The 12,418-nt window shown below is 52.5% G+C and overlaps 2 protein-coding genes across 4 annotated transcripts; one reads left to right on the top strand and one right to left on the bottom strand.

Annotated features, from left to right (window-relative positions):
• Positions 1 to 235: 235 nt before the first annotated feature.
• On the top strand, positions 236 to 5,894 carry Tspan10 (tetraspanin 10). Of its 2 annotated transcripts, XR_010045144.1 has the most exons (4): positions 236 to 394; positions 1,755 to 2,383; positions 4,540 to 5,335; positions 5,593 to 5,894. XR_010045144.1 is itself a non-coding variant. In XM_063241985.1 (3 exons), the coding sequence occupies exons 1-3, from the start codon at positions 359 to 361 to the stop codon at positions 4,865 to 4,867; spliced, it is 993 nt and encodes a 330-aa protein (XP_063098055.1). In that variant the 5' UTR covers positions 236 to 358; the 3' UTR covers positions 4,868 to 5,894. The 2 variants fall into 2 exon arrangements, 1 of the variants encoding a protein (XP_063098055.1); XM_063241985.1 differs by having other exon boundaries at positions 4,540 to 5,894.
• A 1,054-nt stretch (positions 5,895 to 6,948) lies between these two features.
• Positions 6,949 to 10,831, bottom strand: Pde6g (phosphodiesterase 6G). Of its 2 annotated transcripts, XM_005001384.4 has the most exons (4): positions 10,710 to 10,831; positions 8,784 to 9,005; positions 7,816 to 7,856; positions 6,952 to 7,417 (listed from the first exon to the last, which is right to left on the bottom strand). In XM_005001384.4, the coding sequence occupies exons 2-4, from the start codon at positions 8,927 to 8,929 to the stop codon at positions 7,341 to 7,343; spliced, it is 264 nt and encodes an 87-aa protein (XP_005001441.1). In that variant the 5' UTR covers positions 8,930 to 9,005; positions 10,710 to 10,831; the 3' UTR covers positions 6,952 to 7,340.
• Between the last annotated feature and the right edge of the window lie 1,587 nt (positions 10,832 to 12,418).

Genomic DNA, 12,418 nt, shown 5'->3' on the forward strand with positions numbered 1-12,418 from the left:
AGGTGTTAGTGGGGCTGCCACTAAACTTGCAAGACTGAGGCCCACAGTGGGGTCCTACAGCAATGGCCGCGAAGTGAATACTGTGCATCCCTCCCCAAGGAAATGTCCAGAGCCAAGGCCAAAAGCAAGGGGCAGAGAAGAAAGATGCCTGCATCTCCCCAAGCAGGCCCCGCCTTAAACCCTAAAATGTGACTGCTCACATGATCCTATTTTGACGCAGGAGTGTGGGTAGCTCTTGCAGCTGCCCCTACACTAAGCTGCACAGCTCAGAGCAGTCCAGGGGCCCAGTAGCTCCAGCCAGAGAGGGACCAGTCATTTGTCCTAGCCCTGTGATAAACGCTTCTCTTCTCATGAGAGGATGGAGACAGGGGAACATAGCCCCTTGCTTCCCCAGGTAAGCCAGGCTGGGTGGCCTCATCAGCTGGAAGGTGTTCCCCAGCCCCAAAGCTCCCCGGCACGGGATGGGGGTGGGGGTCCCTGAGATGGATTCTCACCCCATTTTGTGTCTCCCAGCCTTGTGGCATGCTGGGACTTCCCACTAGATGGGTGTGGGTTAAGTGGACAGGCCACTGAGACTGAGGACTGAACCCAGGATCTTACAGAAGCCTGCCGCACAGAGCCACACTACAACCCAGTGCCTTAGTGCTGGTCCGTGAGTCTCCTGTGGATCTAGGGCTACAACTGTGGCATGTAAGAGAGGGTATAAGAGAGGGTGAAGGCTATGGACATCTGTGGCCTCTGACAGTCCCAATTTGGCCAAATAGGCTTGGCAGCCTGTCCATTTACTCATATTGACTTGTTTGGACAGAGAACTGATAAGTAGCTTAGCCTCTGCTCCAAATTTGGAGTTAAGGAGCCTCGTGCAGAGTCAGAAAGCCCTGGTGGAAAAGGCAGCATCTTCTCAGTGGAAAGAGGATCCTTGCCTGAGCATTTGCCCCAGCTTCTGAACTCTCCCCCATGTCAAGCAGAATTGGGTACTTATGGGGCTGCCCTCTTCCCCTGTGCCTCTCTTCCCCAAACCTGCCTTTTCTCCAAAGGCCTTCTTGGTCTCCAGTCCCTTCCTGCAACCTCTACTGTAGAGCCCAGCATGGTGTCTGCTTTCTTTTTTTTGTTTTTGTGAGACAGGGTTGCGCTATGCAGTTCAGGCTGTCCTTGAGCTCACTTTGTAGCCCAGGCTAGTCTCCATCTCCCAAGGATCCTCCCTCCTCAGCCTCTCGAGTGCTGGGATTACAGGACTGAGCCACCACGCCCAGCATAGTGTCTGCTTTCATGGGGCTTTGACTACTGGAGCAGGCTGAGCAGGTCCTAGAACACTGGTTTCAGAGGGGAGGCAGCTGTCCACCCAGCCTGGGAGAGAAGCCCACTGTAACTAACATTGTTGCTGCACTACATGGTGCTTACAGACTGACCCTAGCAGACTCTTTTGGGTTAAGATTAGGATAGAGTTGGAATGCAGAGAAAGTGTCCTGCTTGCACATTCCTGCACTGCAGGAAGAAAGACTAGAGGGGCCCTTCTATAGCTCAGGTATGAAGGAGAGGAGAGGAGCATCAACCACTGCCTTCTCAGATTTCACCACAGATCTTGCAGGGTGTGATTATCAGCCTGTCCCATGGCTGGGCCCCACCGCCATGTCTGCAGACAACAGACTAACTGAGCGAGACCTGCTGCTGACTGCTTCTGGGGTGCCCCCCTTCCGGGTTGTCCTGATTGCCACAGGGGTTGAGTGAGCACGTGATTCCTTTTCCCTCTGCAGAATGCTAAAGGGCAGGAGCCTCCCTGCTCCATGTATAGTCCAGTTACATCAGGCCACCGAGGTCCAGTGCCCCAGGGAAACAAGTTGGATGCCTGGAGCTGCTGCTGTTGTGCTCCTGTGGCCAAGCACCAGGCCTGGAGTGGCGGCCCAGCTGCCTCCCTCTCCCTGGGGAGCAGCTGCATCAAATGTCTGACCTTCTTCTCCAACTTCCTCTTCTCCCTGCTGGGTCTACTGGCCCTGGCAGTAGGACTTTGGGGCCTTGCTGTCAAGGGCTCTCTGGGAAGTGGTTTGGGGAAACCCCTTCCCCCAAACCCCTTGCTGGGACTGGTGCTTGGTGGGCTGGTGGTCAGTATTGTGAGTCTGGCTGGCTGCCTGGGAGCCTTATGTGAAAGCAGAAGCCTCCTGCGCTGCTTCTGTGGGGCCATTATTGGCCTCTTGGTGCTTGAGGCACTGGCAGGGGCCCTGGTGGTGGCCCTCTGGGGTCCTCTACAGGATAGCCTTGAGCACACCTTGCATGTGGCCATCACCCACTACCACGACGACCCAGACCTGCGCTTCCTCCTTGACCAAGTCCAGCTGGGACTGCGCTGCTGTGGTGCGGTGTCCTACCAAGACTGGCAACAGAACCTGTGAGTCCTGGGGTGGGTGGGGAAGAGGGGTAGCAGCCACACATTAATTCACGTGTGCATGCACATGTATGCAGATGTTCACAGGTGCCAGGGCATTTGCATGGACACACATGCATGCATATACACACTGGTAGGTTTCATGTGTATGTACACCCAGGTGTCCGCATGTGCACACAGAGAACAGTCTGGTACTCAAGCACACTCTCCTGGGAATACATTCACATACATACAGACATAGATGCACACACAGATGTGCACACCAGGAGGTGCTGAAATACTTCTCCTTGATCCTCAGGCTCAGGGCATGGATCAGCTTTTTTGACCAACTTTTAGGCCCAGGCTAAGCCTTCCTTCCAGCCAGACCTACAGGAGTACAAGGATGTTAATGGAGAAGTCAACAGACTTGGAAACTCACTTTTTTTGGCCAGGCATGGTAGTGCATGCCTGTAATCCCAGCAATGGAGAGGCTGAGACAGGAGGATCATAGTGAGTTCAAGGCTAGCCCAAATTACAGGGAGAGTTCAAAGCCAGGCTGAACTACACAGTGAGACACTGTCTTAAAAACCAAACCTAAGGGGCTGGGGATTTAGCTCAGTGGCATAAGCACCTGCCTTGCAAGCAGGCAGTCGTGAGTTTGATCCCCGGTACTGATAAAAAGTAAAAAACAAACAAACAAAAAAAACCTAAAAAAAAAACCCAAACCTTGCCAGGTGTGGTGGTGCAAGCCTATAATCATAGCACTCAAGAGGTTGAAGCAGGAGGATCATTGTGAATTCTAGACCAGCCTCGGCTAAGAAGTGAGCTCAAAGGCAGCCTGATCTGCATAGTGAGACCCTGTCTCAAAAAGACAAAGCAAAAACAAAAACAAAAAAAAAAATCTTTTTTTCATTGCTAAGACATCTCAGTGTCAAATTAAAATAACTTTAGGTTAATTCAGAATGTTTTTCTGAAATACAATTCCAGTGGGGGTGATTAAATGTTATCTATTTGGGGACATAATATATTGTATCTTTCTTTTTGTGATGCTAGGGGTAGAACTCAGGGCCTCACACTCAAGAGGCAGATGCCCTTTCACTGAGCTCTCCCCCAGCTCCTCAATGCAGCACATGCTTGGCGATTTACTCCGCATACACAGACACCTGGGCAGCTTCTGTCCTGCCTGTGGCACCAAGGATAAAAAAGTCACTTCTCACTGGGCATGATGGCACACATCTCTAATCTAAGCACCCAAGAGACTGAAGCAGGAGGGTCTTTGTGAGATTGAGGCCAGCTTGGGCACAGAGTGAGTTCCAATCAAGCTGAATTGAGAGTGAGTTCCAATCAAGCTGAATTACATAGTAAGATCATGTCTCATAAATAAATGGATAAATAAATAAGCAAGCTTCCTTTCTGCAGCTTTCAAGCCCAACTAGAGATGGAGTCAGAGGAGACTCTCTAACTAGCTGTTGGTTCCAAACTGTTGCTAAAACAAGCTGGGCCCCTACAGGTACCAGGCACCAAGAGGAGTCACAGGCTGCTGCCAAGCCCTCTGCTGCCTTGCTGAGGTGCACTGTTCTGCTGCTTGAGACAGCAGCTGTGAGGGCAGCTTGGGGACCAGCATGCAGGTCTGCATCCCAGGGTCCAGTCAGATGCATGCAGGGCCCTGGAGGCCCATGGAAGGCCAAGGGCAGGTGAGGGCCCCCATAGTCAGGCTGTGATGAGTGCAACATCCCTTAGCCATCTGGGCCTCATCCCGTCCCCCTCGCTGTCATTGCTCAATACTGCCTCTTCTCTGTGACCCCAGCCCCTTCGGAAGCACCTCCTTCCTTTGCAACTCTGTCTGTTCCAGCAACCCCGCAGCAGCTATGGAGAGAGGTCTGCTCATTGCCCTTCACCAAATGCTCCTCTCCTCTTCAGCTGTCTCACCACATGCTCCCTCCCCACTGTGCCTGTCTGCAAAGGCAGACGGCTTCCACGCACAAGGATATGGGAAGCTTATGTATCCATATGTGTTTATATTCTTGCATGTGTATGTTCACCTATGTTCTTGTACAAGTGTGTGTGTGGATATACTCATGCATGAGTAGTGTGCAGATCCATGCATGGGTAGCAGTGAGAATCTTCAGGTGGGTGAGACAGTGGGCTTCCCTTGGGACTGAACCTCATATGCCCTGTAGGTACTTCAACTGCAGCTCTCCAGGGATCCAGGCCTGCAGCCTTCCTGCCTCTTGCTGCATCAACCCTCAGGAAGGTGGAGCCTCAGTGAATACCCAGTGTGGCTTTAGGGTACTACGCCTGGACCAGGCTGCGGCTGAGCAAGTTGTACACCTGGAGGGCTGCAGCCCCAGGCTGCAGCAGTGGCTGCTCGGGAACATTCAGGCCATGGGTGGCTGTGTCATCGCCATCGTGCTGGTACAGGGGGCTGAGCTCCTGTTGGCAGCCCAGCTGCTGGGGGCCCTCGCTGCCCAAAAGGCAGCCGAGGACCTGGGGCCAGGCCCTCCCTGAGTGTGGAGGATCTATGTTGCCTTCCCCACTGGTCAGGACCAAAGAGGAAGAGGCAAAGATACAGGGGGCTCTCGGCTTCCCCTGGCTGGCCTAGCGTGGGGGTGGGGGAATAGTCCGGGTCTCCTCCCTCTCCATCCTATATCCTTCCCCTTCCGACTTGTTCCCATGCCCACAATCAACCTTGCATCACCACCTAATGTTGCTCTGGCTTTCTTTTTTTTTGTCTTTTTCATTTTTACTGGTACCTGGGATCAAACTCACGACTGCCTGCTTGCAAGGCGGGCACTTATGCCGCTGAGCTAAATCCCCAGCCCCCACTCTGGCTTTCTTGAGGACCCACACAGGTTTCCTCCATGCTCCTTGCAAAGGGTACCTATCTGGTGTGAAGAGCTCAAGTTGGGAATGCCTGCTTCTGACCCACGACCTGACTTGCCTCTGGCCAGCTCCCAGCCCCTCACTTCCTCATTGGTAGGGGCCCCTTGCCTCTCAGAGGCCACCTCCCCCTTTCCCATCTGTGGTGGAGTTAAGGGCAAAGCCAAGTCTCTCCTTCCAGGAGGGCATTTTGGGAGGAAGGCACAGTGGCCACAGAAGAGTGCCACTCCTGTGGGTAAACGGCCAATCTCAAGGAGCCAAGAGAGGAACCCCAACCAGCTCAAGATAGGGAAGCCCCCAGCTACCAGGGCTCTCTGCCCCAGGGGTCAGCTCAGCTCTGACTTCATCTCCAGGTCAATGTGGCCCATCTATGATTGTCCTGTAAGCAGAATCACAGAGGGTCCATCTGAGAATCACCAGCTGGTCATTCCTGTGGGAAGACATAGCCACCTTGGTGAGGAGCATTCAGACGCCTGGGTGTATGGGAGACACCAATGACTCCCTTTGAATCCAGAACAATTGCTGTGACTTTGATTACTTGGAGACTCATTTCCTTATATGGATATGTAAAAGGCTGGCTTGGGTATTTCCTTCTCTCTTCAACTGGCTCTGAGCATTGCAAATAAAGCTAGCCGAGGTGCTAATGTGCAAAGTCTATAGCCATCAGACAGTCCTGTTTCCTCGAGTGGTGCTCTCCACAATACAGGATTAGCTCCGGGAATATCAACTAGGGAGGAGTCTCAAGATAAGAGGCTATGATTCCCCAGGGCATAAGAGTTTGCATATCAGAAACCACCTAAGCAATAACATCCCAAAAACAATTCCATTGCTACCTTAATTGGGTTATGTAAATTGATTTCCTGCATATCTTTATCTCTGCAGTTTATAGAGATGCCATTCTTGCACCTGGCCAGCCAGCTCATTACTCAGTAATCCCCAACATCCTCACTGTCACTCATCCTTGAGCCACCCCGCTCCTTTTCTTCACAAGATAATAAATGCTGGGAGAGGTCTAGGATCAAGGTGTTTGTCTGCATATCCTCACAATTGGATATGGATTTAGGACCCCTTGGCTGCCCTTAACTTGGAACATGTCTTGAAGTCTTTACTCTCACCGTGGGTTGGATTGGTGATGGTAGATTGGAATTAACTTGCTAGGATTCCAATGATATCTTGATGGGATTATAAATATAACCTTTTGGGTTGTGAGAAAAACTAGAAAGAGGATTACAATACTTGGGTGACTGAACTCGATATTTGGGTTTATAATATGGTGTACCACTTGGAGAGCTTGCACAGATGTGTGCAGGTGACTGCCAGGAATGGGATCCCCAGGTCACAGTAGGCACACATTTGGCTGGAGTGTATGCTCCTGACCGGACCTCTATGGTTCAGATTCCTTGCTTGGAAGGTAGAGATGGGCTTGTCCCCCGTGATAGGTGGGCCTTGCCAATGCCCACCTTCTCTGTGAGGATGGCACTGGCCTCTCACACACACTGCTGACCTTTGGTCACTGGGAAAAGGTAGGGATGTGGCCCAATTCATATGCCACATTGCTGAGGCTTTGTAACCTAGATATGGGATTGATGGGTTTGTGTCGTGTCTACCTGGCCAGCCCATCTCGCCCCCACCACCCTGCGTCTCCTCCATGTATTTGGGCCAAAGCAACCTTCCCTTTCAGGTCTGCCCCCCATAGACATGCTTCAGACAAGCAAGGACATGCTAATTTATTTTGAAACAGGGATAGCAAGGATAGGCCACGTCAGAAAGGTCAGTGTGATGAATGGAGGGACCTTGTCTTACCATATGCAATGAGGACTCCTGACCTCGGGCTACCCGGCCAACCAGCTAGAAAGGAAGTACAAGGGGCCTGGGGTGTAGGGGACATTCCTGTGTGCATTCCAACTACGAAGAGGGGAGAGCCGAGGGTGGGCCACGGTCTCTAGAAGGTGAGCAGGGGCTTGTGGTGACCATATCCAGGGCCTGAGGTCACCCTGCCCTGGAAGCCAGGTATAAGTAGGGCTGGAAGCTCTGGACAGGGACCCTGAATGAGCCTCACAGCAGGCACCTGGAGGGTCTGGTGCTCCTGAAAGCTGTCGGGCTAGATGATGCCGTACTGGGCCAGCTCATGCAGCTCCAGGTGGTTGAAGGCCTCCCAAGGGCAGATGACCGTGATGTCTGAAAGAGGGGCATGGTTGAGGAGGAGCTATGGCTCAGAGCCACCCCATCCTTTGGCTCTTTTTTCCACATCCCAACAGGAAAACGCTCACTGATTGGCCCAACAAGAGCAAACAGTTGGGTGCAGGCTCACCCAGGATATATGGGGCAGGGGGGTATTAACCAGGTCCCGCCCAGCAGAGGGGGCGAAGCAGGCCTGAGAGAGGACCTGGAGAAGGAGGCCCTTGTGAACAGGGCAGCAAGGGTTCCCCCAGTCTTCGTGCTGGTGAATCTACTTCATGGACTCCTCGCTCGCTCAGTGGGGCATGAAGATGCAATATTGGGGGAGAAGTAGGCAGGACCCAGAGTAGCAAGCAAGGGAGACTGGGGACGCAGGAGTGGCTCCTTAGTATTCTTACCTGTTCCCAGACCTTCCATGCCAGGGATGTCATCCCCAAACCTGCAGAGACAGAGTAGTGGTCAGGATAGTGGCCCGAGGACAGGATCCAGCCTTCCTGCTACTGAGCTGGCTAGAGGGCTTCCTCCCATGGACACAGGCTGAGGTGGTTGCCTAGAGAATTGCACTAAGCCCCAACAGTGGTGGGCAGGTGTGTAGGAAAGAGCAGAACAGGGAGTGTGGTGGGTGTGGGATGGTGAGACTGCCTTGTGTGTGTAGGTATGGTATGGTGTTCCTCAAAGGCTTGTGAGCTTGAGGCCCAGTCCCTGTGTATTGGTACTGAGAGGTGGTAGAGCCTTAAGGAGGGAGTCTAGTGAAGGACAGTTAGGTCACTAGGGTACATGGATTAATGGGGTTTTCATAGGATCCAGTTACAACCCCATAGAATGAGCCAAGCCTGGGGACTCCCCACTCTCAGCTTCCTGTCTTGCCATGTGGTCTGTCTGTCCTCCTTTCGCTGGTGCTCCCGCTGTGATGCCCTCTGCCACGCTGTAAGATAGCCACGGGGCCCTCAGCCAAGGCTGAACCGTGGGGCTTGTCCTACCTGGGACTTGCAGCCTTCCAAACTGTGAGCTAAATAAGCTTCTTTTCAGCATGCAGTATTCAGTCTCTAGTATTTTGTCATAGCAATAGAAAAGGAGCAAGGCAGGGCCTCCTGGTGTACACGTGTGCACAGACAGATGAGTGTGGAGGGGGTGCACACACATGGCTGATGTGAGGCAGTGGCTGAATCGCAGGGTGGCAGTGGGTTTCTTTTCTTTCCAGCACTTCTTGGCAGTGGCATCTGGAGTGGGTGACAGCCCTCCCCACTGGAGGCCTCAGGATCTGCCTGGCCCTGACCTGAAAAGGGGCCTCCACCTCATCTTCCTGTGCAGCTTGGGGGACCACCACCTAGCCTGTGAAAGGCTCCCATTCCCATTCCCTGCTTACCCTTGGACACCTTTCTTGGGGGGCTTGCTCTTGAACTGCCTGGTTTGCCGCTGCTTAAACTTGGGTGGCCCCTTCCTGGGAGTGACAGGTCCTCCTACCACTCTGGTGGCTGATCGGATCTCAGCCTTGGGCAGCTCCAGGTTCATGATGAGGATGGCAGAGATACGGCAGTAGCCCTTGACTGTTGGGTGCCCTCAGGTGGAGCAGGACTCCTCATGTGGGCTGAGGGTCAACAAAGTAGGAATCCTGGTCAGGTGGTCAGGTCAGCCCTCCTGCTCTGAACCCCTACCCTGGAGCAGAGGATCAGCCCCACCACCCTCCAGTGGCGTCTATGCCAAGGAGCCTCCTTCTGGCTCCACAAGTCCCCTCTTGTGCTCATTGCCCTGGCCCAACCGCCTCTTCCCCCCTCCAGTGCTGCTGTCACACAGCTCTGGGTGCCCCTGTGCCCTGGGCTGCCTGACTTCCAGCCCACGCAGCACCCACACCAGACCCATTTCCCTGGTCACAATGGCCCAAACCAGGACCTCTCACCACCTGTCCTGCAAGTACTTGGTTGCTGAACCTCTGCCCCTTCCTGTAGCCTTGGGGGTCCAGCTGTCACCGTTGCAAGCCTCCGGGGGGCCCTGCTGGGGCTGGGATGAGACTCCACAGAGCCCCTTCCCGGCCCAGCAGATGAACCTCACCAGCCTCAGGCCACACAGCCTCGGGCCTTTCCTTCTTGACAGTCAGCCTTGGGCTATCTCACTCTCCCCTGTTGCCTTTCTGCCTTACATCAGTCACACTGCCCCTAGGCCCTCACTTATTTATTTAGATCACAAATTAGCCTGAAATCCTAGCTTATTAGTATGCTTATATGACTGTCTTTGCTCCTATTTATGCACTTACTGTTCTGTTTATTGCCTGTCTTTTGGGGTAGGACAAAGTAATGACCACGAATAATGGCCCACAAAAGGGGAGGGAGGAGCAGCCCCCTCCTGACCAGGGGGCTGCTGAGCTGTGTAACCCTCATCTTTCTGGCCTCACTTCACACAGTCATGCTGAGGTGCAGGCAGTGTGAGGAGGCTGGTACTCTCCTGGGCTCCCGGTATCCTCACTCTGTCACTGTGCTAGACTTGCTCTGAGTCAGTGTCACCTTCTGGCTCTGGGGAGGCTGCTCTGCATAAGCTATTGTCCTTGCAGGTGCCAAGCGGGGTGACTTCCCCCTCCCCAAAGCTTCTTCTGGGTGCCCTAAGCCCTGATGACCTTGGCCAAGGGCAGCTCAGTTTCTTCTAAGCCTTTTATAGCACAGAGAGACTCCTAATCTCCCAGGGATTACATAGAATGCTCTGCTTAGGCTGCCAGAATATTCTGAGGCTACACATGTGACACGGGCAGAGGCACTGTCCTTGGTCTTAGATGCCCCTGGAAACACCTTGTGGAGTTTCCTTTCCTAAATGATTCCAGCCTTGGGCCACCACCAGCTGTTTGCTGGTACAGAGATTGATTAGTTGATGAGGACAGGTGCCCCCTTCCATCCCACCTTCTGTCCCTGGGGTGCAACCTCTGCCCTTGGAGTTGGCACGATGCTGGGAGGAACCCAGGCTCAAGGGCCCAGCAGACTTGGCTGCTCGGTTGCATGGCTTCCAGCCCCTTGCTTCTCGGCTGTGTAGGCTGAGGCAGACCTCCTCCCCAGATCATGAGCTCATGATGGGCCTGGGGGTCCCAGACCATCACATTGCTGGCCCTGGTAACATTGGTACACCATCTGATACTAGGGAGTGGAGAAGATGGTTGGTGGTGTCCCCTCTGAAGGATGGTTGGGGAAGGTAGACTCCTGAAGAGCCCAGAGCTTAACTGAGGTGGTAAAGGTCTGAATATTCCTTCTCCCTTGAGGGATGGGCAAATGCCTGGTTTCCAGGAAAGGCAGCAAGATGGGTCACTACTTACCAGATGATAGACGGGTCTTGAGGGCCACAGGTGCCAGTGGCTGGATGTGGCTCAGCAGGGAACTGGCACTTGCATTTATCTTGCTTCCAGTGAGCCGATTAAGACTCCTCTCTGATACCAGCTAATGGGATTGTTAGGCCCCCAAGGATCTGGGGGCAGACAGGGGGCTGAAGTTTGGTCAGAGGCCCAAAGGAAGGGCACTAGGCAGGTAGATGAAACAGGGAGGCAGGCGTGATCCTGAACAGGTCGTGGTGGGTTTCTTCCTCCAGAAGCCACTCAGCCATCTTACGGATGGCTCTAGCCAGTGGCTTCCCTGTCCCTCCACTTTGAGTCCTGATCACTGAAGAACTCACCTCTATGATTTTTCATGGGGTGTAGCCCAAACCCTCTCCATTTCTTCGTCTCAATTTCAATTCCTGTCTTTTGCTCTGACTCCAGAGACTTTGCACCTGCTTCTCTGTGTGGTACTGCTGTAGAACTCATACCAAACCATAAGGAAGACACTCCATACCAAGGAGTTGGAAAGCAACTGTTTCTAACACTGGTAGGCTGGTGGGAAACAGCTCCAAATCACCAGCCCTAGGGCCGGGGACTTAGCTCAGTGGCATAAGCACCTGCCTGGCAAGTGCAAGGTCATGAGTCTGATCCCCTAGTACCCACCCTCCCCCCCCAAAAAAAAGCACATCACCAGCCCTGAATCAGCCTTTTGGCTTGGTTTATATAGTTTTTTTTTTTTTGTTTTTTTTTTTGTCTTTTTCCTTTTTATCGGTACCGGGGATCAAACTCACGACTGCCTGCTTGCAAGGCAGGTGCTTATGCCGCTGAGCTAAATCCCCAGCACTGGTTTATATAGTTTTGAAAGCAGGAAGTACAAAAGCTTGGTTAACTTTCATTGGGTTGGGTTAGTCATTGTCTGTTATAGGTAGAAAATCCTTGAAATATGATAGAAACACAATATATTTTAAAGTGGGAAAACAGACATTGCAGCTGAACCAGGCTGATCTGGGTCAGGTTATCTATGGAAAGCAGCTGGGTGCAACCAGGCAGGGCTGACCAGGGTTAGCAGTCTGGCTTCATGGTGGGCAGAATGAGTGTATCTTGTCTCAGTATAGTATGAGTCTGTTAGTTAGTTTTAAAATCCAGAATTTCTATCACAGTATAGTTCCTGTGCCTTCCTCTTTCCCCTAGCTCCCCCTCTTTCTGGGTCTTCAGAGCTCTGCCCAGGGTTATTTCTTAGGGCAGCATCTCCGGCTAGACCACAATGCATGTTTGAGCTAGGACCCTTCTCCCTCACACTCATGGTGTTTGCATGTGTGGATTCCTGGGTTAACCTTTATATTCTGAGACGCAGGAGGATGAGCTGGATGGATTTGTACTGGTTTCCGAAGCCAGCATGGGGTCTTCACAGATGCTAAGTAGGCAGTTGCAGGCTGAATGGATGATGATGAGAATCCAGCTGTTGAACTCCACAATAAGGCTGGTTGCACAGGGTCCAGTGAATATCATATATGTAAACATACATATGTATACACAGAAAACACAGATCTCAGCCTTTGTTTATATTTCTTTTCTTTTCTTTTTTTTTTTTTTAATCGGTACCGGGGATTGAACTCATGACCGCCTGCTTGCAAGGCAGGTGCTTATGCTGCTGAGCTAAATCCCCAGCTCCTGTTTATATTTCTTATTTAATTTTTTATTTTGAGACAGGG

The sequence above is a fragment of the Cavia porcellus genome, unplaced genomic scaffold (genome assembly GCF_034190915.1).
Source record: "Cavia porcellus strain 051 isolate PalLab524CR breed Dunkin Hartley unplaced genomic scaffold, mCavPor4.1 scaffold_32, whole genome shotgun sequence".
In the NCBI taxonomy this organism is placed as follows: Eukaryota; Metazoa; Chordata; class Mammalia; order Rodentia; family Caviidae; genus Cavia; species Cavia porcellus.